Source organism: Photinus pyralis, unplaced genomic scaffold (genome assembly GCF_008802855.1).
Source record: "Photinus pyralis isolate 1611_PpyrPB1 unplaced genomic scaffold, Ppyr1.3 Ppyr1.4_LG2, whole genome shotgun sequence".
In the NCBI taxonomy this organism is placed as follows: domain Eukaryota; kingdom Metazoa; phylum Arthropoda; class Insecta; order Coleoptera; family Lampyridae; genus Photinus; species Photinus pyralis.
In genome coordinates this window covers 7,691,645-7,714,304 of record NW_022170403.1, presented here as the reverse complement: position 1 = coordinate 7,714,304, position 22,660 = coordinate 7,691,645, and the positions used below count along the sequence as shown (strand labels likewise).

Here is a 22,660-nt window from a genome sequence, read left to right as displayed (position 1 = left end):
TAGTTACCACGCCAAACGAGACGGCTGTCCCTCCTAACGGAATAAGGAAAAGTCAACATGCGGATCAGGGGATGCAAGTATACGAGTAGGTTCTCTTTTTTCTTATCGCATCAAGTCGGTGGTTCTTAAAAGAACCGTTTTTTTTTTTGTTTTCTGAAATATCGTCCGGGAAGACCTTTCCTCCTATTTAGGCGCGTTCGCCGCGAATGCGTCTCGCCAGTTGGATGTCCTTGGGCATGATGGTGACTCGTTTCGCGTGAATGGCGCAAAGGTTGGTGTCTTCGAAAAGACCCACCAAGTACGCCTCGCTCGCCTCCTGTAACGCCATCACCGCGGAACTCTGGAAACGAAGGTCGGTTTTGAAGTCCTGGGCGATCTCGCGCACCAATCTCTGGAAGGGGAGCTTGCGAATGAGCAACTCGGTGCTCTTCTGATAACGGCGAATTTCGCGTAGCGCCACCGTACCGGGACGGTACCTATGGGGCTTCTTGACGCCGCCCGTGGCGGGAGCGCTTTTGCGGGCGGCCTTGGTCGCCAACTGCTTACGGGGCGCCTTGCCGCCGGTGGACTTGCGAGCGGTCTGCTTTGTTCTGGCCATGGCCGATAATAATAGTACAGAAACGGCGAATGAAGGAAAGTAGTGCGACGCGACTAACGAAAGGCGGCTAGTGCACTGACGGGTGAAGCGATTTTCGCTCGGCATTTTATGACCGCGCCACGCATCGCGATTGGCGAACGCAAAGTTCGAGGGGACGGGCCGACTTTTAGAGCATAAAAGCAATCGTCGCGGCTGCGGGGCGGGTAGTGATCGCTTCGCATTCGTGTAGGGAGGACGACATATCGCCCTATACATTTTCAATATATTTGCCTTTCAATCGATAATCGCAATATTCAATAATGACCGGACGCGGCAAGGGTGGTAAAGGTCTCGGCAAGGGAGGCGCAAAACGTCATCGCAAGGTGCTCCGCGATAACATTCAGGGAATAACGAAACCCGCCATCCGACGTCTGGCTCGACGAGGAGGGGTCAAGCGCATCTCCGGTCTGATTTACGAAGAGACGCGAGGAGTTCTCAAGGTCTTCCTGGAGAACGTCATTCGCGACGCGGTCACCTACACGGAGCACGCCAAGCGGAAGACCGTCACCGCAATGGACGTCGTATACGCGTTGAAGAGACAGGGTCGCACGCTATACGGCTTCGGCGGTTAAATTCGACCATCCCAGAGCGGACGTGGTGGGACATTCGCAAAAAAAAAACGGTTCTTTTCAGAACCACCAAAAGATTTTACATGAGAAAATTTGAGAAGGAGGCGTAACGGAAATAATATTAATTTATCTCGCGACCCCAATCCTCGGCGTGTCAGAGATAAGTCTCGACGTTTAATAAGGGCGAGTGTCGGTGACAAACTCCCCATTTGAGACGCTGCGCTATTCAGTATATTCCATTAAACCGGAAATTACCATATTTATTTCGTTTGTTCAATAAACGATAACGCGAGAAACAGAAAAGTTAACCGGCGAAATAGGTAATCGCAGATGCGAGTTACATAAGCAAAAACGTGTTCTCTCTCTCTCGTACACAAGCCACCATTAAAGAGTCGGATGATTATAGATAACATTTTATGTTTTTATCGCATTTCTTTTTGTTCCTATTTTGAATTCAAAGTGGTGGCCCTGAGAAGGGCCGATTGATTTTTACGGGGTCGTCGAACTTCTTACGCCTTTTTTTCCGTCTTCTTTGGCAAGAGGACGGCCTGAATGTTCGGGAGAACGCCACCCTGGGCGATGGTGACGCCCGAGAGGAGCTTGTTTAATTCCTCGTCGTTTCTGATCGCGAGTTGCAGATGGCGCGGTATGATACGCGTCTTTTTGTTATCTCTAGCGGCGTTGCCGGCCAATTCGAGAACTTCGGCGGCCAGGAACTCCATGACGGCGGCGAGGTAGACGGGAGCGCCGGCACCGACTCGCTCCGCGTAGTTTCCCTTCCTCAGCAGTCTGTGAATTCTCCCGACGGGGAATTGAAGTCCCGCCCTGCTCGATCTAGACTTCGCCTTTCCCTTAACTTTACCGCCCTTGCCGCGACCGGACATTGTGAAATGTTATCAAGTAAAAACGAAATAGATTACGCGAGTGAATATGTCAACGTATCGAGTAACGCTCGCTTGCGATCGTCGATGTGAACTGCCGGCGTAAATTGTGCCGCGAGCGCTTATGTAGGCAATTTTATCGTCCAATGGGATGAGCGGGGCGTGCTTTAGAGTACTGCGCGAAGCCGTTAAGTAGGTAAGCGGTATCTTCGCATCGATCAGTTTTCGCCTAGCGCCGGTGGGGTACGGTTGAAATTTTAACTCTTTTACATCGCGCAATTTGCAAAATATGCCACCGAAAACTAGCGGAAAGGCCGCCAAGAAGGCGGGAAAGGCCCAGAAGAACATTTCGAAGTCCGATAAGAAGAAAAAGCGAAGGAGGAAGGAGAGCTACGCCATCTACATCTACAAGGTCCTGAAGCAGGTGCATCCCGATACCGGTATCAGCAGTAAGGCGATGAGCATCATGAACAGCTTCGTCAACGATATTTTCGAGCGTATCGCGGCGGAGGCCTCCCGTCTCGCGCATTACAACAAGCGTTCGACGATAACGAGTCGGGAAATTCAGACCGCCGTCAGACTCCTATTGCCCGGCGAGCTCGCCAAGCACGCTGTCAGCGAAGGCACCAAGGCGGTGACCAAGTACACGAGCTCCAAGTAAGAGGCCGCCTTTGTCGTTTGCTGGAACAAAAAAAAAACGGTTCTTTTCAGAACCACGACTCCATTTTCACGAGAGGAAATAAAGAATTTTGGTGCGAGTTTAAGAACTATAGGTATATATTTTTGGGGGTATGTCGGCAACTCATTTTTGATCGCATAGTAGTAATTTAGGTTGTTTACATTTTTACTAATCGGAACAGCGGGTAACCGGAAATGCTCCTATGGTTTTTGTTCCATTAGTTGATGAGGTGCTAGCTAGCTCCGAATTTTCCCGTCTCTAACTAGGTAGACCTGCGGTTTGTTTATCTTGTACGTAATTTCAATTTTGACTTTGTACGGCCGCCGGTTACCCAATACGGATGTTTAAACGCTTACGGAAGATCCGGCCTTATCGATAATACCGTTTTAATATCATTGATGGTCAAAGAACGGTTAACCGTACATTATGCGCGCGTGTGGGGCGTAAGTTTAAAAATAAAGGTATCGGTGATTAAAATGCCAAAGTAATGGATTACATTTATAATCGGTAATCGAATACAAATTTTCTGAAGCAATTATATATACACTTGAAATCAGGAGTCTGCGGCCCTGCGTCATTGATTTGTGAATCAATTTTGGACATATGCAGACATACGTTAAAACACTGTAACCAGCTATCAAGTGTGCGAAATCGATAAAAAAGCGTGTCTGAAATTGATTCACAAATCAATGACGCAGGGCCACAGACTCCTGATTACGACTGTACCTAAGTTACCGTCGTTGGATATGCACTTTTACGACAATGCGTGTTATTTGTAATCGGCATTCCATTACTTTTTTTTTTAATCATCCGAGCCGTGCATAACAACCTCCGAATCGGCGGCGCAGTAGCGTTCTGCCTAGTGGACCCTTCGAGCGGAGGAAAGGGGTGGCGATTGCCTAACAACCGATTAAATCAATTTTCGTTTGTTGTCGCGAAATTTGCGAAATAATAAACGAGGGGAACATTTTTAAGTTCGGCGTTGCCAGATCGAGTGACCCGTTCATCGCAAATTGTACGAAACGGAAAGCCCTCCTAATGCTTTTGCGGCGCTATTTTCCTTCGGTAATCCACAGAACGTAGAGAAAGTGCAGAGATGGATTTTATCGTTTTTTGCTCGCCGTTTGTTTCACATATTATATAGAGGAGCCGCAAGCAAACGGAAATATCAATTTCATTTCCGGAGGTTGTATAATTCAAAAGCTGCTGCAGAGTCGGCATCGCGCTTCCGCTTACATCTACCTCTCGCTCTCGTCAATGGTGATTAATACGACTCGCGAAGTCGCGACACCTAGCTGTGCGCCTTTCCGTGTTGAAAGATGGGCGCCGATAATATCTTTGTTCGAATTGAGTTTTATTTATCATATTTAATAACGTCCATTAGGAAATCGGACCCGGAAGTTGAGAGCAATCGCTTTCGCGACACGCTTACGATACGCTTTCTTATCTGAGAAAAATGAGAGACTTGCAGAATTGCACATCTACGCGATAACGTGGACCCAAGGCCGGGCGGGCGCCAACGTTCGCGTCTCCGATTGCAAGGACGTGTCGTTAATCGGGAGGAAAATTGGCGATCCGCACTTTCCGATTCGCAATAAGCGGGTTTATCAATCCGGAGGCGATACGAAAAGGTGGCGCTTCGGCTTATCGCCTTTAAGACATCCGAACCTTAATGCTACCATCTAATTTCTGGGTAAGTGGCCGATTTGACTGTCACCGCTCGACCGTCCTAAATCGGAGAAGGCAAATTGAAGCGTCGGGATGTGTTCGTTTCGGCAACGCGGGTATCCGTTAGTTAATATCGTCGGAATGAGAGATCGCGAATTTTCTTCCTCGTCCGATTACGGCGGCCGAAGGTCGTCCCGCGTGCCGTACCATTTTCGTTTCTTCGACGACGTGGAATATCGGGAAGACTACCTTTACGCGAAGTTGTTACGGGAGGCGCATCGTCGCGCCACCGTGCAGTGCGAACGTCGGCGAGCGGTGCGATTACGACGAGGGACCTACGGGACCTTCGTCGTTTCGTCTAGATAGATCTGGGCGTCGGAGGGAAGCGTACTTCTAGGACGCCCGGTTTTCGCCGGCGTCTCGACGACTCGGCGAAGGTAGGTCGGCGCTTTTTCGACTCGCCGCCTTCGTCGCTTAAGGCGCGCGCCGGAGGCGCGGGCCGCCCGGCAGCGCGTCGCGAATCGAGGGGTCGAGAGATCGGTCCTTCGGCAGGTGCGACGCGGCGGGCGGACGTCGAAACGGCGGTCGGTACGGCGTCGCGGTCGTCGAAACGGAAGCATCTCGAGCAAGAGAACCGTTGAAGGAGAAGACAGACCGCGCGCCGCGGTTCGCGGGAATTCCGTAAGCGGTCCGAGCGCTTCGAGGGGGTTACCGAGATTCGAACGCGGCTCTCATACAAACGCACGTTCTAACTCGGCGCGGTATCCTCGGCGACGTTTTATCATCTATTATAACATTTCACGATCTTATCAACCCCGACGAGCGTAATCATGGCAGACACGGCGGTCGCGAATCAGACGTCCGAAGCGTCTACCGGCGGCGGGGGAGCCTCTCCTCCCGCCGCCGCCAAGAAGGCTCTCGCGAGCTCCTCGCAGCAGCAGAAGAAGGGAACAAAGGGGGGCGCCCGCTCTAAGCCGTCCCATCCTCCGACGGCCGACATGGTCAACGGGGCGATCAAGAGTCTCAAGGAGCGCGGCGGATCGTCGCTTCAGGCGATCAAGAAGTACCTCGTGACGACGTACAAGATCGACGCCGAAAAGATGGCGCCGTTCATTAAGAAGTACATCAAGGGAGCGGTCGCCTCCGGCGCCCTAATCCAGACGAAGGGCAAAGGCGCGTCGGGATCCTTCAAGTTGGCGGCCGACGCGGCATCTCCCTCTTCCGGCGGTTCGGCGGCAAAGGGAAAGAAGAAGAAGGTCGCGGCGGCGGCGGCCTCCACGCGACGCCAGAAGGCCGCCTCTCCCGCGAAGAAGGCGTCCCCCGCGGCGTCGGTAAAGAAACAGTCGTCGAAGTCGTCCCCGAAGAAAAAGAAGGCGCCGGCGACCGCATCTCCCCAGAGGAAGGTGGCAAAGGCGGCGGCCGCGAAGAAGAGGGCCGGCGCGTCGGCGTCTTCCGCTCCGGAAACGCAGGCGGCGGCCTCCTCTCCGTCGAAGCCGAAATCTCCCTCGAAGGCGAAAAAGACGACGAAGGTGCCCACGAAAAAGCCGAAGGCCCCCAAACCGAAGAAGGCGAAGCAGACGAAGAAACCGGCGACCGGCTCGCCCAAGAAGAAATAATTTCGCGGCGAGGAGACGACATCCCTCTTCTCTCGAACATAAATAAATGGCCCTTTTCAGGGCCACAATAAGACATTTACACGAAAGAAAGTACCGTTCTAGGGCTAAACTAACTAACGAACAATTCGCGCCATCAGTTCGGAGAGGTGAGGTTAGGTTGGGTTAGGTGTGGGTACAAACCGAACAGGGGGCGAGAGAGTGAGTTTAGATATTGAACGGGATAAGTATTAATGTTCTCGAAATATCACCGACACGGTGTCTACTCCTACACGTAGATCGTTTCACGGGAGCGATAATCGCAATCGGCTCGGACCGTCGAAAAAAAAACGGCGCGGGGGATTTAGTTACCACGCCAAACGAGACGGCTGTCCCTCCTAACGGAATAAGGAAAAGTCAACATGCGGATCAGGGGATGCAAGTATACGAGTAGGTTCTCTTTTTTCTTATCGCATCAAGTCGGTGGTTCTTAAAAGAACCGTTTTTTTTTTTGTTTTCTGAAATATCGTCCGGGAAGACCTTTCCTCCTATTTAGGCGCGTTCGCCGCGAATGCGTCTCGCCAGTTGGATGTCCTTGGGCATGATGGTGACTCGTTTCGCGTGAATGGCGCAAAGGTTGGTGTCTTCGAAAAGACCCACCAAGTACGCCTCGCTCGCCTCCTGTAACGCCATCACCGCGGAACTCTGGAAACGAAGGTCGGTTTTGAAGTCCTGGGCGATCTCGCGCACCAATCTCTGGAAGGGGAGCTTGCGAATGAGCAACTCGGTGCTCTTCTGATAACGGCGAATTTCGCGTAGCGCCACCGTACCGGGACGGTACCTATGGGGCTTCTTGACGCCGCCCGTGGCGGGAGCGCTTTTGCGGGCGGCCTTGGTCGCCAACTGCTTACGGGGCGCCTTGCCGCCGGTGGACTTGCGAGCGGTCTGCTTTGTTCTGGCCATGGCCGATAATAATAGTACAGAAACGGCGAATGAAGGAAAGTAGTGCGACGCGACTAACGAAAGGCGGCTAGTGCACTGACGGGTGAAGCGATTTTCGCTCGGCATTTTATGACCGCGCCACGCATCGCGATTGGCGAACGCAAAGTTCGAGGGGACGGGCCGACTTTTAGAGCATAAAAGCAATCGTCGCGGCTGCGGGGCGGGTAGTGATCGCTTCGCATTCGTGTAGGGAGGACGACATATCGCCCTATACATTTTCAATATATTTGCCTTTCAATCGATAATCGCAATATTCAATAATGACCGGACGCGGCAAGGGTGGTAAAGGTCTCGGCAAGGGAGGCGCAAAACGTCATCGCAAGGTGCTCCGCGATAACATTCAGGGAATAACGAAACCCGCCATCCGACGTCTGGCTCGACGAGGAGGGGTCAAGCGCATCTCCGGTCTGATTTACGAAGAGACGCGAGGAGTTCTCAAGGTCTTCCTGGAGAACGTCATTCGCGACGCGGTCACCTACACGGAGCACGCCAAGCGGAAGACCGTCACCGCAATGGACGTCGTATACGCGTTGAAGAGACAGGGTCGCACGCTATACGGCTTCGGCGGTTAAATTCGACCATCCCAGAGCGGACGTGGTGGGACATTCGCAAAAAAAAAACGGTTCTTTTCAGAACCACCAAAAGATTTTACATGAGAAAATTTGAGAAGGAGGCGTAACGGAAATAATATTAATTTATCTCGCGACCCCAATCCTCGGCGTGTCAGAGATAAGTCTCGACGTTTAATAAGGGCGAGTGTCGGTGACAAACTCCCCATTTGAGACGCTGCGCTATTCAGTATATTCCATTAAACCGGAAATTACCATATTTATTTCGTTTGTTCAATAAACGATAACGCGAGAAACAGAAAAGTTAACCGGCGAAATAGGTAATCGCAGATGCGAGTTACATAAGCAAAAACGTGTTCTCTCTCTCTCGTACACAAGCCACCATTAAAGAGTCGGATGATTATAGATAACATTTTATGTTTTTATCGCATTTCTTTTTGTTCCCATTTTGAATTCAAAGTGGTGGCCCTGAGAAGGGCCGATTGATTTTTACGGGGTCGTCGAACTTCTTACGCCTTTTTTTCCGTCTTCTGTGCACGAGGACGGCCTGATGTTCGGGAGAACGCCACGCTGGCGCTGGTGGACGCCCGAGAGGAGCTGTTTAATCTCTGCGTCGTTTCTGACGCGAGTTGCAGATGGCGCGGATATGAAAAAAAAAGATATTCGCGTCTTTTTGTTATTCTCTTAGCGGCGTTTGCAGGCATTCGAGAACTTCGGCGGCCAGGTACTCCATGACGGCGGCGAGGTAGACGGGAGCGCCGGCACCGACTCGCTCCGCGTAGTTTCCCTTCCTCAGCAGTCTGTGAATTCTCCCGACGGGGAATTGAAGTCCCGCCCTGCTCGATCTAGACTTCGCCTTTCCCTTAACTTTACCGCCCTTGCCGCGACCGGACATTGTGAAATGTTATCAAGTAAAAACGAAATAGATTACGCGAGTGAATATGTCAACGTATCGAGTAACGCTCGCTTGCGATCGTCGATGTGAACTGCCGGCGTAAATTGTGCCGCGAGCGCTTATGTAGGCAATTTTATCGTCCAATGGGATGAGCGGGGCGTGCTTTAGAGTAGTGCGCGAAGCCGTTAAGTAGGTAAGCGGTATCATCGCATCGATCAGTTTTCGCCTAGCGCCGGTGGGGTACGGTTGAAATTTTAACTCTTTTACATCGCGCAATTTGCAAAATATGCCACCGAAAACTAGCGGAAAGGCCGCCAAGAAGGCGGGAAAGGCCCAGAAGAACATTTCGAAGTCCGATAAGAAGAAAAAGCGAAGGAGGAAGGAGAGCTACGCCATCTACATCTACAAGGTCCTGAAGCAGGTGCATCCCGATACCGGTATCAGCAGTAAGGCGATGAGCATCATGAACAGCTTCGTCAACGATATTTTCGAGCGTATCGCGGCGGAGGCCTCCCGTCTCGCGCATTACAACAAGCGTTCGACGATAACGAGTCGGGAAATTCAGACCGCCGTCAGACTCCTATTGCCCGGCGAGCTCGCCAAGCACGCTGTCAGCGAAGGCACCAAGGCGGTGACCAAGTACACGAGCTCCAAGTAAGAGGCCGCCTTTGTCGTTTGCTGGAAAAAAAAAAAAAACGGTTCTTTTCAGAACCACGACTCCATTTTCACGAGAGGAAATAAAGAATTTTGGTGCGAGTTTAAGAACTATAGGTATATATTTTTGGGGGTATGTCGGCAACTCATTTTTGATCGCATAGTAGTAATTTAGGTTGTTTACATTTTTACTAATCGGAACAGCGGGTAACCGGAAATGCTCCTATGGTTTTTGTTCCATTAGTTGATGAGGTGCTAGCTAGCTCCGAATTTTCCCGTCTCTAACTAGGTAGACCTGCGGTTTGTTTATCTTGTACGTAATTTCAATTTTGACTTTGTACGGCCGCCGGTTACCCAATACGGATGTTTAAACGCTTACGGAAGATCCGGCCTTATCGATAATACCGTTTTAATATCATTGATGGTCAAAGAACGGTTAACCGTACATTATGCGCGCGTGTGGGGCGTAAGTTTAAAAATAAAGGTATCGGTGATTAAAATGCCAAAGTAATGGATTACATTTATAATCGGTAATCGAATACGAATTTTCTGAAGCAATTATATATACCTAAGTTACCGTCGTTGGATATGCACTTTTACGACAATGCGTGTTATTTGTAATCGGCATTCCATTACTTTTTTTTTTAATCATCCGAGCCGTGCATAACAACCTCCGAATCGGCGGCGCGGTAGCGTTCTGCCTAGTGGACCCTTCGAGCGGAGGAAAGGGGTGGCGATTGCCTAACAACCGATTAAATCAATTTTCGTTTGTTGTCGCGAAATTTGCGAAATAATAAACGAGGGGAACATTTTTAAGTTCGGCGTTGCCAGATCGAGTGACCCGTTCATCGCAAATTGTACGAAACGGAAAGCCCTCCTAATGCTTTTGCGGCGCTATTTTCCTTCGGTAATCCACAGAACGTAGAGAAAGTGCAGAGATGGATTTTATCGTTTTTTGCTCGCCGTTTGTTTCACATATTATATAGAGGAGCCGCAAGCAAACGGAAATATCAATTTCATTTCCGGAGGTTGTATAATTCAAAAGCTGCTGCAGAGTCGGCATCGCGCTTCCGCTTACATCTACCTCTCGCTCTCGTCAATGGTGATTAATACGACTCGCGAAGTCGCGACACCTAGCTGTGCGCCTTTCCGTGTTGAAAGATGGGCGCCGATAATATCTTTGTTCGAATTGAGTTTTATTTATCATATTTAATAACGTCCATTAGGAAATCGGACCCGGAAGTTGAGAGCAATCGCTTTCGCGACACGCTTACGATACGCTTTCTTATCTGAGAAAAATGAGAGACTTGCAGAATTGCACATCTACGCGATAACGTGGACCCAAGGCCGGGCGGGCGCCAACGTTCGCGTCTCCGATTGCAAGGACGTGTCGTTAATCGGGAGGAAAATTGGCGATCCGCACTTTCCGATTGAAGCGTCGGGATGTGTTCGTTTCGGCAACGCGGGTATCCGTTAGTTAATATCGTCGGAATGAGAGATCGCGAATTTTCTTCCTCGTCCGATTACGGCGGCCGAAGGTCGTCCCGCGTGCCGTACCATTTTCGTTTCTTCGACGACGTGGAATATCGGGAAGACTACCTTTACGCGAAGTTGTTACGGGAGGCGCATCGTCGCGCCACCGTGCAGTGCGAACGTCGGCGAGCGGTGCGATTACGACGAGGGACCTACGGGACCTTCGTCGTTTCGTCTAGATAGATCTGGGCGTCGGAGGGAAGCGTACTTCTAGGACGCCCGGTTTTCGCCGGCGTCTCGACGACTCGGCGAAGGTAGGTCGGCGCTTTTTCGACTCGCCGCCTTCGTCGCTTAAGGCGCGCGCCGGAGGCGCGGGCCGCCCGGCAGCGCGTCGCGAATCGAGGGGTCGAGAGATCGGTCCTTCGGCAGGTGCGACGCGGCGGGCGGACGTCGAAACGGCGGTCGGTACGGCGTCGCGGTCGTCGAAACGGAAGCATCTCGAGCAAGAGAACCGTTGAAGGAGAAGACAGACCGCGCGCCGCGGTTCGCGGGAATTCCGTAAGCGGTCCGAGCGCTTCGAGGGGGTTACCGAGATTCGAACGCGGCTCTCATACAAACGCACGTTCTAACTCGGCGCGGTATCCTCGGCGACGTTTTATCATCTATTATAACATTTCACGATCTTATCAACCCCGACGAGCGTAATCATGGCAGACACGGCGGTCGCGAATCAGACGTCCGAAGCGTCTACCGGCGGCGGGGGAGCCTCTCCTCCCGCCGCCGCCAAGAAGGCTCTCGCGAGCTCCTCGCAGCAGCAGAAGAAGGGAACAAAGGGGGGCGCCCGCTCTAAGCCGTCCCATCCTCCGACGGCCGACATGGTCAACGGGGCGATCAAGAGTCTCAAGGAGCGCGGCGGATCCTCGCTTCAGGCGATCAAGAAGTACCTCGTGACGACGTACAAGATCGACGCCGAAAAGATGGCGCCGTTCATTAAGAAGTACATCAAGGGAGCGGTCGCCTCCGGCGCCCTAATCCAGACGAAGGGCAAAGGCGCGTCGGGATCCTTCAAGTTGGCGGCCGACGCGGCATCTCCCTCTTCCGGCGGTTCGGCGGCAAAGGGAAAGAAGAAGAAGGTCGCGGCGGCGGCGGCCTCCACGCGACGCCAGAAGGCCGCCTCTCCCGCGAAGAAGGCGTCCCCCGCGGCGTCGGTAAAGAAACAGTCGTCGAAGTCGTCCCCGAAGAAAAAGAAGGCGCCGGCGACCGCATCTCCCCAGAGGAAGGTGGCAAAGGCGGCGGCCGCGAAGAAGAGGGCCGGCGCGTCGGCGTCTTCCGCTCCGGAAACGCAGGCGGCGGCCTCCTCTCCGTCGAAGCCGAAATCTCCCTCGAAGGCGAAAAAGACGACGAAGGTGCCCACGAAAAAGCCGAAGGCCCCCAAACCGAAGAAGGCGAAGCAGACGAAGAAACCGGCGACCGGCTCGCCCAAGAAGAAATAATTTCGCGGCGAGGAGACGACATCCCTCTTCTCTCGAACATAAATAAATGGCCCTTTTCAGGGCCACAATAAGACATTTACACGAAAGAAAGTACCGTTCTAGGGCTAAACTAACTAACGAACAATTCGCGCCATCAGTTCGGAGAGGTGAGGTTAGGTTGGGTTAGGTGTGGGTACAAACCGAACAGGGGGCGAGAGAGTGAGTTTAGATATTGAACGGGATAAGTATTAATGTTCTCGAAATATCACCGACACGGTGTCTACTCCTCCACACGTAGATCGTTTCACGGGAGCGATAATCGCAATCGGCTCGGACCGTCGAAAAAAAAAACGGCGCGGGGGATTTAGTTACCACGCCAAACGAGACGGCTGTCCCTCCTAACGGAATAAGGAAAAGTCAACATGCGGATCAGGGGATGCAAGTATACGAGTAGGTTCTCTTTTTTCTTATCGCATCAAGTCGGTGGTTCTTAAAAGAACCGTTTTTTTTTTTGTTTTCTGAAATATCGTCCGGGAAGACCTTTCCTCCTATTTAGGCGCGTTCGCCGCGAATGCGTCTCGCCAGTTGGATGTCCTTGGGCATGATGGTGACTCGTTTCGCGTGAATGGCGCAAAGGTTGGTGTCTTCGAAAAGACCCACCAAGTACGCCTCGCTCGCCTCCTGTAACGCCATCACCGCGGAACTCTGGAAACGAAGGTCGGTTTTGAAGTCCTGGGCGATCTCGCGCACCAATCTCTGGAAGGGGAGCTTGCGAATGAGCAACTCGGTGCTCTTCTGATAACGGCGAATTTCGCGTAGCGCCACCGTACCGGGACGGTACCTATGGGGCTTCTTGACGCCGCCCGTGGCGGGAGCGCTTTTGCGGGCGGCCTTGGTCGCCAACTGCTTACGGGGCGCCTTGCCGCCGGTGGACTTGCGAGCGGTCTGCTTTGTTCTGGCCATGGCCGATAATAATAGTACAGAAACGGCGAATGAAGGAAAGTAGTGCGACGCGACTAACGAAAGGCGGCTAGTGCACTGACGGGTGAAGCGATTTTCGCTCGGCATTTTATGACCGCGCCACGCATCGCGATTGGCGAACGCAAAGTTCGAGGGGACGGGCCGACTTTTAGAGCATAAAAGCAATCGTCGCGGCTGCGGGGCGGGTAGTGATCGCTTCGCATTCGTGTAGGGAGGACGACATATCGCCCTATACATTTTCAATATATTTGCCTTTCAATCGATAATCGCAATATTCAATAATGACCGGACGCGGCAAGGGTGGTAAAGGTCTCGGCAAGGGAGGCGCAAAACGTCATCGCAAGGTGCTCCGCGATAACATTCAGGGAATAACGAAACCCGCCATCCGACGTCTGGCTCGACGAGGAGGGGTCAAGCGCATCTCCGGTCTGATTTACGAAGAGACGCGAGGAGTTCTCAAGGTCTTCCTGGAGAACGTCATTCGCGACGCGGTCACCTACACGGAGCACGCCAAGCGGAAGACCGTCACCGCAATGGACGTCGTATACGCGTTGAAGAGACAGGGTCGCACGCTATACGGCTTCGGCGGTTAAATTCGACCATCCCAGAGCGGACGTGGTGGGACATTCGCAAAAAAAAAACGGTTCTTTTCAGAACCACCAAAAGATTTTACATGAGAAAATTTGAGAAGGAGGCGTAACGGAAATAATATTAATTTATCTCGCGACCCCAATCCTCGGCGTGTCAGAGATAAGTCTCGACGTTTAATAAGGGCGAGTGTCGGTGACAAACTCCCCATTTGAGACGCTGCGCTATTCAGTATATTCCATTAAACCGGAAATTACCATATTTATTTCGTTTGTTCAATAAACGATAACGCGAGAAACAGAAAAGTTAACCGGCGAAATAGGTAATCGCAGATGCGAGTTACATAAGCAAAAACGTGTTCTCTCTCTCTCGTACACAAGCCACCATTAAAGAGTCGGATGATTATAGATAACATTTTATGTTTTTATCGCATTTCTTTTTGTTCCTATTTTGAATTCAAAGTGGTGGCCCTGAGAAGGGCCGATTGATTTTTACGGGGTCGTCGAACTTCTTACGCCTTTTTTTCCGTCTTCTTTGGCAAGAGGACGGCCTGAATGTTCGGGAGAACGCCACCCTGGGCGATGGTGACGCCCGAGAGGAGCTTGTTTAATTCCTCGTCGTTTCTGATCGCGAGTTGCAGATGGCGCGGTATGATACGCGTCTTTTTGTTATCTCTAGCGGCGTTGCCGGCCAATTCGAGAACTTCGGCGGCCAGGTACTCCATGACGGCGGCGAGGTAGACGGGAGCGCCGGCACCGACTCGCTCCGCGTAGTTTCCCTTCCTCAGCAGTCTGTGAATTCTCCCGACGGGGAATTGAAGTCCCGCCCTGCTCGATCTAGACTTCGCCTTTCCCTTAACTTTACCGCCCTTGCCGCGACCGGACATTGTGAAATGTTATCAAGTAAAAACGAAATAGATTACGCGAGTGAATATGTCAACGTATCGAGTAACGCTCGCTTGCGATCGTCGATGTGAACTGCCGGCGTAAATTGTGCCGCGAGCGCTTATGTAGGCAATTTTATCGTCCAATGGGATGAGCGGGGCGTGCTTTAGAGTAGTGCGCGAAGCCGTTAAGTAGGTAAGCGGTATCATCGCATCGATCAGTTTTCGCCTAGCGCCGGTGGGGTACGGTTGAAATTTTAACTCTTTTACATCGCGCAATTTGCAAAATATGCCACCGAAAACTAGCGGAAAGGCCGCCAAGAAGGCGGGAAAGGCCCAGAAGAACATTTCGAAGTCCGATAAGAAGAAAAAGCGAAGGAGGAAGGAGAGCTACGCCATCTACATCTACAAGGTCCTGAAGCAGGTGCATCCCGATACCGGTATCAGCAGTAAGGCGATGAGCATCATGAACAGCTTCGTCAACGATATTTTCGAGCGTATCGCGGCGGAGGCCTCCCGTCTCGCGCATTACAACAAGCGTTCGACGATAACGAGTCGGGAAATTCAGACCGCCGTCAGACTCCTATTGCCCGGCGAGCTCGCCAAGCACGCTGTCAGCGAAGGCACCAAGGCGGTGACCAAGTACACGAGCTCCAAGTAAGAGGCCGCCTTTGTCGTTTGCTGGAAAAAAAAAAAAAACGGTTCTTTTCAGAACCACGACTCCATTTTCACGAGAGGAAATAAAGAATTTTGGTGCGAGTTTAAGAACTATAGGTATATATTTTTGGGGGTATGTCGGCAACTCATTTTTGATCGCATAGTAGTAATTTAGGTTGTTTACATTTTTACTAATCGGAACAGCGGGTAACCGGAAATGCTCCTATGGTTTTTGTTCCATTAGTTGATGAGGTGCTAGCTAGCTCCGAATTTTCCCGTCTCTAACTAGGTAGACCTGCGGTTTGTTTATCTTGTACGTAATTTCAATTTTGACTTTGTACGGCCGCCGGTTACCCAATACGGATGTTTAAACGCTTACGGAAGATCCGGCCTTATCGATAATACCGTTTTAATATCATTGATGGTCAAAGAACGGTTAACCGTACATTATGCGCGCGTGTGGGGCGTAAGTTTAAAAATAAAGGTATCGGTGATTAAAATGCCAAAGTAATGGATTACATTTATAATCGGTAATCGAATACGAATTTTCTGAAGCAATTATATATACCTAAGTTACCGTCGTTGGATATGCACTTTTACGACAATGCGTGTTATTTGTAATCGGCATTCCATTACTTTTTTTTTTAATCATCCGAGCCGTGCATAACAACCTCCGAATCGGCGGCGCGGTAGCGTTCTGCCTAGTGGACCCTTCGAGCGGAGGAAAGGGGTGGCGATTGCCTAACAACCGATTAAATCAATTTTCGTTTGTTGTCGCGAAATTTGCGAAATAATAAACGAGGGGAACATTTTTAAGTTCGGCGTTGCCAGATCGAGTGACCCGTTCATCGCAAATTGTACGAAACGGAAAGCCCTCCTAATGCTTTTGCGGCGCTATTTTCCTTCGGTAATCCACAGAACGTAGAGAAAGTGCAGAGATGGATTTTATCGTTTTTTGCTCGCCGTTTGTTTCACATATTATATAGAGGAGCCGCAAGCAAACGGAAATATCAATTTCATTTCCGGAGGTTGTATAATTCAAAAGCTGCTGCAGAGTCGGCATCGCGCTTCCGCTTACATCTTCCTCTCGCTCTCGTCAATGGTGATTAATACGACTCGCGAAGTCGCGACACCTAGCTGTGCGCCTTTCCGTGTTGAAAGATGGGCGCCGATAATATCTTTGTTCGAATTGAGTTTTATTTATCATATTTAATAACGTCCATTAGGAAATCGGACCCGGAAGTTGAGAGCAATCGCTTTCGCGACACGCTTACGATACGCTTTCTTATCTGAGAAAAATGAGAGACTTGCAGAATTGCACATCTACGCGATAACGTGGACCCAAGGCCGGGCGGGCGCCAACGTTCGCGTCTCCGATTGCAAGGACGTGTCGTTAATCGGGAGGAAAATTGGCGATCCGCACTTTCCGATTGAAGCGTCGGGATGTGTTCGTTTCGGCAACGCGGGTATCCGTTAGTTAATATCGTCGGAATGAGAGATCGCGAATTTTCTTCCTCGTCCGATTACGGCGGCCGAAGGTCGTCCCGCGTGCCGTACCATTTTCGTTTCTTCGACGACGTGGAATATCGGGAAGACTACCTTTACGCGAAGTTGTTACGGGAGGCGCATCGTCGCGCCACCGTGCAGTGCGAACGTCGGCGAGCGGTGCGATTACGACGAGGGACCTACGGGACCTTCGTCGTTTCGTCTAGATAGATCTGGGCGTCGGAGGGAAGCGTACTTCTAGGACGCCCGGTTTTCGCCGGCGTCTCGACGACTCGGCGAAGGTAGGTCGGCGCTTTTTCGACTCGCCGCCTTCGTCGCTTAAGGCGCGCGCCGGAGGCGCGGGCCGCCCGGCAGCGCGTCGCGAATCGAGGGGTCGAGAGATCGGTCCTTCGGCAGGTGCGACGCGGCGGGCGGACGTCGAAACGGCGGTCGGTACGGCGTCGCGGTCGTCGAAACGGAAGCATCTCGAGCAAGAGAACCGTTGAAGGAGAAGACAGACCGCGCGCCGCGGTTCGCGGGAATTCCGTAAGCGGTCCGAGCGCTTCGAGGGGGTTACCGAGATTCGAACGCGGCTCTCATACAAACGCACGTTCTAACTCGGCGCGGTATCCTCGGCGACGTTTTATCATCTATTATAACATTTCACGATCTTATCAACCCCGACGAGCGTAATCATGGCAGACACGGCGGTCGCGAATCAGACGTCCGAAGCGTCTACCGGCGGCGGGGGAGCCTCTCCTCCCGCCGCCGCCAAGAAGGCTCTCGCGAGCTCCTCGCAGCAGCAGAAGAAGGGAACAAAGGGGGGCGCCCGCTCTAAGCCGTCCCATCCTCCGACGGCCGACATGGTCAACGGGGCGATCAAGAGTCTCAAGGAGCGCGGCGGATCGTCGCTTCAGGCGATCAAGAAGTACCTCGTGACGACGTACAAGATCGACGCCGAAAAGATGGCGCCGTTCATTAAGAAGTACATCAAGGGAGCGGTCGCCTCCGGCGCCCTAATCCAGACGAAGGGCAAAGGCGCGTCGGGATCCTTCAAGTTGGCGGCCGACGCGGCATCTCCCTCTTCCGGCGGTTCGGCGGCAAAGGGAAAGAAGAAGAAGGTCGCGGCGGCGGCGGCCTCCACGCGACGCCAGAAGGCCGCCTCTCCCGCGACGCCAGAAGGCCGCCTCTCCCGCGAAGAAGGCGTCCCCCGCGGCGTCGGTAAAGAAACAGTCGTCGAAGTCGTCCCCGAAGAAAAAGAAGGCGCCGGCGACCGCATCTCCCCAGAGGAAGGTGGCAAAGGCGGCGGCCGCGAAGAAGAGGGCCGGCGCGTCGGCGTCTTCCGCTCCGGAAACGCAGGCGGCGGCCTCCTCTCCGTCGAAGCCGAAATCTCCCTCGAAGGCGAAAAAGACGACGAAGGTGCCCACGAAAAAGCCGAAGGCCCCCAAACCGAAGAAGGCGAAGCAGACGAAGAAACCGGCGACCGGCTCGCCCAAGAAGAAATAATTTCGCGGCGAGGAGACGACATCCCTCTTCTCTCGAACATAAATAAATGGCCCTTTTCAGGGCCACAATAAGACATTTACACGAAAGAAAGTACCGTTCTAGGGCTAAACTAACTAACGAACAATTCGCGCGATCAGTTCGGAGAGGTGAGGTTAGGTTGGGTTAGGTGTGGGTACAAACCGAACAGGGGGTGAGAGAGTGAGTTTAGATATTGAACGGGATAAGTATTAATGTTCTCGAAATATCACCGACACGGTGTCTACTCCTCCACACGTAGATCGTTTCACGGGAGCGATAATCGCAATCGGCTCGGACCGTCGAAAAAAAAAACGGCGCGGGGGATTTAGTTACCACGCCAAACGAGACGGCTGTCCCTCCTAACGGAATAAGGAAAAGTCAACATGCGGATCAGGGGATGCAAGTATACGAGTAGGTTCTCTTTTTTCTTATCGCATCAAGTCGGTGGTTCTTAAAAGAACCGTTTTTTTTTTTGTTTTCTGAAATATCGTCCGGGAAGACCTTTCCTCCTATTTAGGCGCGTTCGCCGCGAATGCGTCTCGCCAGTTGGATGTCCTTGGGCATGATGGTGACTCGTTTCGCGTGAATGGCGCAAAGGTTGGTGTCTTCGAAAAGACCCACCAAGTACGCCTCGCTCGCCAAAAAGAGGGGGAAAAAAAAAGAGGGGGAAAAAAAAAGAGGGGGGAAAAAAAAAGAGGGGGAAAAAAAAAGAGGGGGAAAAAAAAAAGAGGGGGAAAAATATATGATACATTCGGATTGGGTAGGTACTGTGACAGCCAGCCTCAACTGCCATCGCCAGTACAGTACCGGGAAAAAGGCAAAAGTAATAATGGGAAAAGCAAATGGATTTGAATCACTGCCGATGTGCAGCCTCACACACCGCGATTTTGTAGGCTTTGAAACAGTGATGTAATTCGGATTAGGGAGGTACTGTGACAGCCAGCCTCAACTGTCAACTATTTTAGGCTTGGAACAGTACCGAGGAACATAATAGGACAAGCACAAAATATCAATATTACATACCATTTTGTTCAGTTTGTCCCCCCGATTTGCTTGGATCTTTCTTTGGCAGTATGCTGGAAATCCTACATACCACCGAGTGGTGCCCGCAGTATCTTGCACCGCAATGACTCCATCGGTGTGGCACCTACGGCGGCAACGGGGTTGGTTGCCCCTTCGAGGCAAATCCTGCTCTGAAAAGAGCACCTTTTACGCCAGTGATACCTGTTCTCTTGGTCGGATGCGACCAAACTCCATAAAGTTGCCGGAGATGGTCGTCGGTCAAGGTGGAACTGTGGAAGTTGTGTTCGGAACGGCTACTCGAAGCACTATGAAATAATTGTTTTTTCTACTGGGATTTTATAACTTCTCCCTACCTATGCGTGTTTTCATTAGCCGCGCCCTCAATCTAATCGTGTACGCGGATTGGTAATTCTCAAAGCGTATATAAGTCTCGCCCAAGGTATTTTCGTTCAGTTATGTCTCGCGTAATGACATAAACACAACGAAGAAGATAAGGTGGATGTGCTGTTTCCTGGCCCTGCGCTTTCTAAGAACAAGTAGACCTGGACACTTTAAGTAATAGGTCTCTTGAGTACGTCTTCACATCCTGCATTACTAAACGCCATGTTTTAGTATCATCGTTCGACGGCGGCCCAGGTAGTGATCATCCTTTTATCGGCTAATGCAATTAGAAATCTGCTTTTTTCAAAGTGAGCTTTTCGTATTTCATTAACATTATTAAGGATAATTGACACCCTTAATCTTTGCTCGAGGTGCGAGACCGGTCGTTGATCCCTACATTATTCGGGGTTGGTCCGCAAGGTGATGCATTATTAAATTCGCCAACTATGCACATGAACATTGTTATGATTATGAATCACCATTACCGCCACACTACACCTCGCAGACAAATTGGGCTTTAAATATCTCCTTTTGATAACCTAGAGATAATTTGCGGTTCATTCATCTACTTGTTCTATACGATACGATGCTAAATACGCGATGAGGTGTAGACCACTGACAAAGGTGAAGGTCTTTAAATTTACTTTGCGACAGCTAGTTCAGTTTCTTGTACAGAACGGTAGCTGTCTGAGAAATTGGAGACTGCTGAGATCGTAAAGCTACGCCTAACCGTTGAGTGAAGGATATTCAATTACACAATGGCCTAACCATGGGAAACTTATGCCGTTTTTAGAGGGCACACGATTCGTCGTTATCCCTTACAACCGTCAACCGGACACTGAATAAAAATAGTGTTTTTAATCAATCATATAACACAACAATTTACCTGCAAATTAGAGTTCGGCGAAGGATTAGGGACTCCAAATGTAATTCAAAATAATGCACATTGAATAAATCATGATTGAACTAGAAATAATGTCGGTTTCAAATTCAAGACTTATGCACATTCCCCTATCTCCTGAATAGATTGTATCTACCGGATGTTGACTGAGAGACAAAACTGCATGAGTCAACTGGAATGTGACCTTTTTACTTTGGCGATAGTACTAGTCGGCTTCAATCTTTGCCTGTCTGCTCCTAATTTCCACGAAAGTTTATCAATAGGTACACTAGGTACGATAATACTACACTCTCCTTGGTCTAGTCTACACATTTTTCACTTTTATTCGAGAAACTATCAAGTTAATTTGAGAAAGTATCAATTGTATTTGAGAATAGTCAAATGTATTTGAGAAAACAACAAATGTAGTTCAGAATAGTGATTTGTATTTGAGAAGGCATCAAATGAATTTGAGAGTAGTAAATTGTATTCAAGAAATGGTAAAATTAAGTATTTGAGAATCAATTGAAAATGAGAAAAACAAAATCACATGTATAACATAGCCTGATGCTGCTGCTGCTGCTGTTGCGGGACTACATACAGTAGCGGAATTATAAAAATTTGATTCTTAATTATAATTCATTAGGAATAATATTACATTCTGAAACACAATAAAATTAAATGATACTTTCTCAAATACAATTGACTATTCTCAAATACATTTGATGTTTTCTCAAATCCAACTGACTATTCGCATCTACTTTGACGTGTTCTCAAATACAATTTACAACTTCTCGAATAAAAGTGGAAAAGGTGTAGATGCTTTAGCTAGATATAGGCACCGCTCCTTGTACAAATTTTGCATTCTCAAACTTAGTCGGCTCTATCCGCAGAGGCAAGAAGCGATATTGCAAAAGGTCTGTTAACTTGCCCCCCCCCCCCCCCACCGAGAGATTTGATAGTCGTATTATTTTAAAATGAATGCGCTCGTTATGCGCTCATATGCGCCACCGATAAACTCTTGCGCAATTATCGTTTTTTAGAAATCCGCAAAAACATTTGGGAAGGGCCAGTGTACGTAGCCACCCCCCCCCCCTACGTATTTCGTCGCTTGTAACTAGGTCATCTGATACATTTGGTTATGTGCTCAATTGCGCCACTTGAATTAAAGCTAGCGCCATCATTGTTAAGGCATGAAAAATTTTCAAAAAGTGGGGGGGGGGCACCTCAACGTTTTTCAAAGTTACTTTTTTTAAACATCTTCATACGAAATTGTAGTCTCAGGTATGCGCTAAAATGTGCCGTAAAAATGTATCTTTGCGCCATTCTTGTATTTTGGTTATCCTTAAATATATTTCGGAGGTTCCAAGTGAACGGAACCCCCCACAAAAGTGAGAGGGGGGGGAGCTAACTTAACGTTTTCCAAAGTTACGTTTTTTAACATGTTTTTTCTACTACATTGTACCTTTCATCATGGGCTAAAATGCGCCGTAAACAAAAATCTTTGCGCTATTATAGTGTTTTAGAAATACTATATAGTATACAGTGTCCAAGATAAGGATGCCTATCATGAGAATCTCGGAAACCATAAAATATACGACGATGGTCAAATTAGCGAAAAGTTGTGCAATGAAAAAGTTATTATCTCACTTAAAGAAATCCATAAATGCCGATTACTTTCGAAGATATACCAGAAAAACCGAAATTTGCGCCGATTTTGTTTTAATCTTTTTGATGTTATTTGAACAGGTATAAAAAATAAACAAGTATAAATTGTGCACAACTCTTGTGCAGATAAAGCGCATTTTTTTAACCGAAATAGCTTTTGTTTTGACATCACCAATGGATATATTTCTTGCAGACGTCTCAATCGCCCTTTGTCAGTACCCTCTTCCGACAACCCGTTCCTGAGGTATAAGGGAATAACCCGATCACGATAAGAGGTCGAGGAGGACTATGGTTGCCGGTTGGTAGAAATTATTTCCTTTCGTCGAGACCTTTCAGTAGAGTACCATGATGGATAAAACTAGTTCCATTCCAACCCTCTCTCTCCTCCCCGTACTTTGATAAGAGGACAGAAAGAAGTGCAGTAGTTAGTAGAAAACGGTTCCTTTCGTTGAGACACTTTTAGAGCTTTACAAAACACCATTGAGAGATTTTCAATACA

General features: G+C 49.9%; 12 protein-coding genes and 1 pseudogene across 12 annotated transcripts; 9 read left to right on the top strand and 4 right to left on the bottom strand.

The window, feature by feature from the left end:
- Positions 1 to 116: 116 nt before the first annotated feature.
- LOC116162831 (histone H3-like) lies at positions 117 to 885 on the bottom strand. The gene has a single exon (XM_031476556.1). The coding sequence runs from the start codon at positions 851 to 853 to the stop codon at positions 188 to 190; it is 666 nt and encodes a 221-aa protein (XP_031332416.1). The 5' UTR covers positions 854 to 885; the 3' UTR covers positions 117 to 187.
- On the top strand, positions 795 to 1,584 carry LOC116162843 (histone H4). The gene has a single exon (XM_031476568.1). The coding sequence runs from the start codon at positions 898 to 900 to the stop codon at positions 1,207 to 1,209; it is 312 nt and encodes a 103-aa protein (XP_031332428.1). The 5' UTR covers positions 795 to 897; the 3' UTR covers positions 1,210 to 1,584.
- An 85-nt stretch (positions 1,585 to 1,669) lies between these two features.
- Positions 1,670 to 2,254, bottom strand: LOC116162833 (histone H2A-like). Its single transcript, XM_031476558.1, has one exon. It carries the CDS (start codon positions 2,088 to 2,090, stop codon positions 1,716 to 1,718), a length of 375 nt encoding a protein of 124 aa, XP_031332418.1. The 5' UTR covers positions 2,091 to 2,254; the 3' UTR covers positions 1,670 to 1,715.
- A 36-nt stretch (positions 2,255 to 2,290) lies between these two features.
- Positions 2,291 to 2,803, top strand: LOC116162838 (histone H2B). The gene has a single exon (XM_031476562.1). It carries the CDS (start codon positions 2,377 to 2,379, stop codon positions 2,746 to 2,748), a length of 372 nt encoding a protein of 123 aa, XP_031332422.1. The 5' UTR covers positions 2,291 to 2,376; the 3' UTR covers positions 2,749 to 2,803.
- Positions 2,804 to 5,180: 2,377 nt separating this feature from the next.
- On the top strand, positions 5,181 to 6,125 carry LOC116162829 (late histone H1-like). Its single transcript, XM_031476552.1, has one exon. The coding sequence runs from the start codon at positions 5,265 to 5,267 to the stop codon at positions 6,048 to 6,050; it is 786 nt and encodes a 261-aa protein (XP_031332412.1). The 5' UTR covers positions 5,181 to 5,264; the 3' UTR covers positions 6,051 to 6,125.
- A 256-nt stretch (positions 6,126 to 6,381) lies between these two features.
- Positions 6,382 to 13,341, bottom strand: LOC116163181 (annotated as a pseudogene).
- On the top strand, positions 7,186 to 8,007 carry LOC116162844 (histone H4). Its single transcript, XM_031476569.1, has one exon. The coding sequence runs from the start codon at positions 7,289 to 7,291 to the stop codon at positions 7,598 to 7,600; it is 312 nt and encodes a 103-aa protein (XP_031332429.1). The 5' UTR covers positions 7,186 to 7,288; the 3' UTR covers positions 7,601 to 8,007.
- On the top strand, positions 8,698 to 9,209 carry LOC116162840 (histone H2B). Its single transcript, XM_031476564.1, has one exon. It carries the CDS (start codon positions 8,779 to 8,781, stop codon positions 9,148 to 9,150), a length of 372 nt encoding a protein of 123 aa, XP_031332424.1. The 5' UTR covers positions 8,698 to 8,778; the 3' UTR covers positions 9,151 to 9,209.
- On the top strand, positions 11,243 to 12,187 carry LOC116162830 (late histone H1-like). Its single transcript, XM_031476555.1, has one exon. It carries the CDS (start codon positions 11,327 to 11,329, stop codon positions 12,110 to 12,112), a length of 786 nt encoding a protein of 261 aa, XP_031332415.1. The 5' UTR covers positions 11,243 to 11,326; the 3' UTR covers positions 12,113 to 12,187.
- Positions 13,251 to 14,040, top strand: LOC116162841 (histone H4). Its single transcript, XM_031476566.1, has one exon. The coding sequence runs from the start codon at positions 13,354 to 13,356 to the stop codon at positions 13,663 to 13,665; it is 312 nt and encodes a 103-aa protein (XP_031332426.1). The 5' UTR covers positions 13,251 to 13,353; the 3' UTR covers positions 13,666 to 14,040.
- Positions 14,041 to 14,125: 85 nt separating this feature from the next.
- On the bottom strand, positions 14,126 to 14,661 carry LOC116162834 (histone H2A). Its single transcript, XM_031476559.1, has one exon. It carries the CDS (start codon positions 14,544 to 14,546, stop codon positions 14,172 to 14,174), a length of 375 nt encoding a protein of 124 aa, XP_031332419.1. The 5' UTR covers positions 14,547 to 14,661; the 3' UTR covers positions 14,126 to 14,171.
- Positions 14,662 to 14,751: 90 nt separating this feature from the next.
- LOC116162836 (histone H2B) lies at positions 14,752 to 15,263 on the top strand. The gene has a single exon (XM_031476561.1). The coding sequence runs from the start codon at positions 14,833 to 14,835 to the stop codon at positions 15,202 to 15,204; it is 372 nt and encodes a 123-aa protein (XP_031332421.1). The 5' UTR covers positions 14,752 to 14,832; the 3' UTR covers positions 15,205 to 15,263.
- Positions 15,264 to 17,297: 2,034 nt separating this feature from the next.
- Positions 17,298 to 18,266, top strand: LOC116164294 (histone H1.3-like). Its single transcript, XM_031478443.1, is given in 2 exon segments — positions 17,298 to 17,854; positions 17,856 to 18,266. Coding segments are annotated over 2 exon segments (810 nt in total). The 5' UTR covers positions 17,298 to 17,380; the 3' UTR covers positions 18,192 to 18,266.
- Positions 18,267 to 22,660: the final 4,394 nt, after the last annotated feature.

Bases quoted from the DNA above. Each gene is read 5' to 3' on its own strand.
- LOC116162831 (XM_031476556.1), bottom strand. From the start codon at position 853: ATGTATAGGGCGATATGTCGTCCTCCCTACACGAATGCGAAGCGATCA.
- LOC116162843 (XM_031476568.1), top strand. From the start codon at position 898: ATGACCGGACGCGGCAAGGGTGGTAAAGGTCTCGGCAAGGGAGGCGCA.
- LOC116162833 (XM_031476558.1), bottom strand. From the start codon at position 2,090: ATGTCCGGTCGCGGCAAGGGCGGTAAAGTTAAGGGAAAGGCGAAGTCT.
- LOC116162838 (XM_031476562.1), top strand. From the start codon at position 2,377: ATGCCACCGAAAACTAGCGGAAAGGCCGCCAAGAAGGCGGGAAAGGCC.
- LOC116162829 (XM_031476552.1), top strand. From the start codon at position 5,265: ATGGCAGACACGGCGGTCGCGAATCAGACGTCCGAAGCGTCTACCGGC.
- LOC116162844 (XM_031476569.1), top strand. From the start codon at position 7,289: ATGACCGGACGCGGCAAGGGTGGTAAAGGTCTCGGCAAGGGAGGCGCA.
- LOC116162840 (XM_031476564.1), top strand. From the start codon at position 8,779: ATGCCACCGAAAACTAGCGGAAAGGCCGCCAAGAAGGCGGGAAAGGCC.
- LOC116162830 (XM_031476555.1), top strand. From the start codon at position 11,327: ATGGCAGACACGGCGGTCGCGAATCAGACGTCCGAAGCGTCTACCGGC.
- LOC116162841 (XM_031476566.1), top strand. From the start codon at position 13,354: ATGACCGGACGCGGCAAGGGTGGTAAAGGTCTCGGCAAGGGAGGCGCA.
- LOC116162834 (XM_031476559.1), bottom strand. From the start codon at position 14,546: ATGTCCGGTCGCGGCAAGGGCGGTAAAGTTAAGGGAAAGGCGAAGTCT.
- LOC116162836 (XM_031476561.1), top strand. From the start codon at position 14,833: ATGCCACCGAAAACTAGCGGAAAGGCCGCCAAGAAGGCGGGAAAGGCC.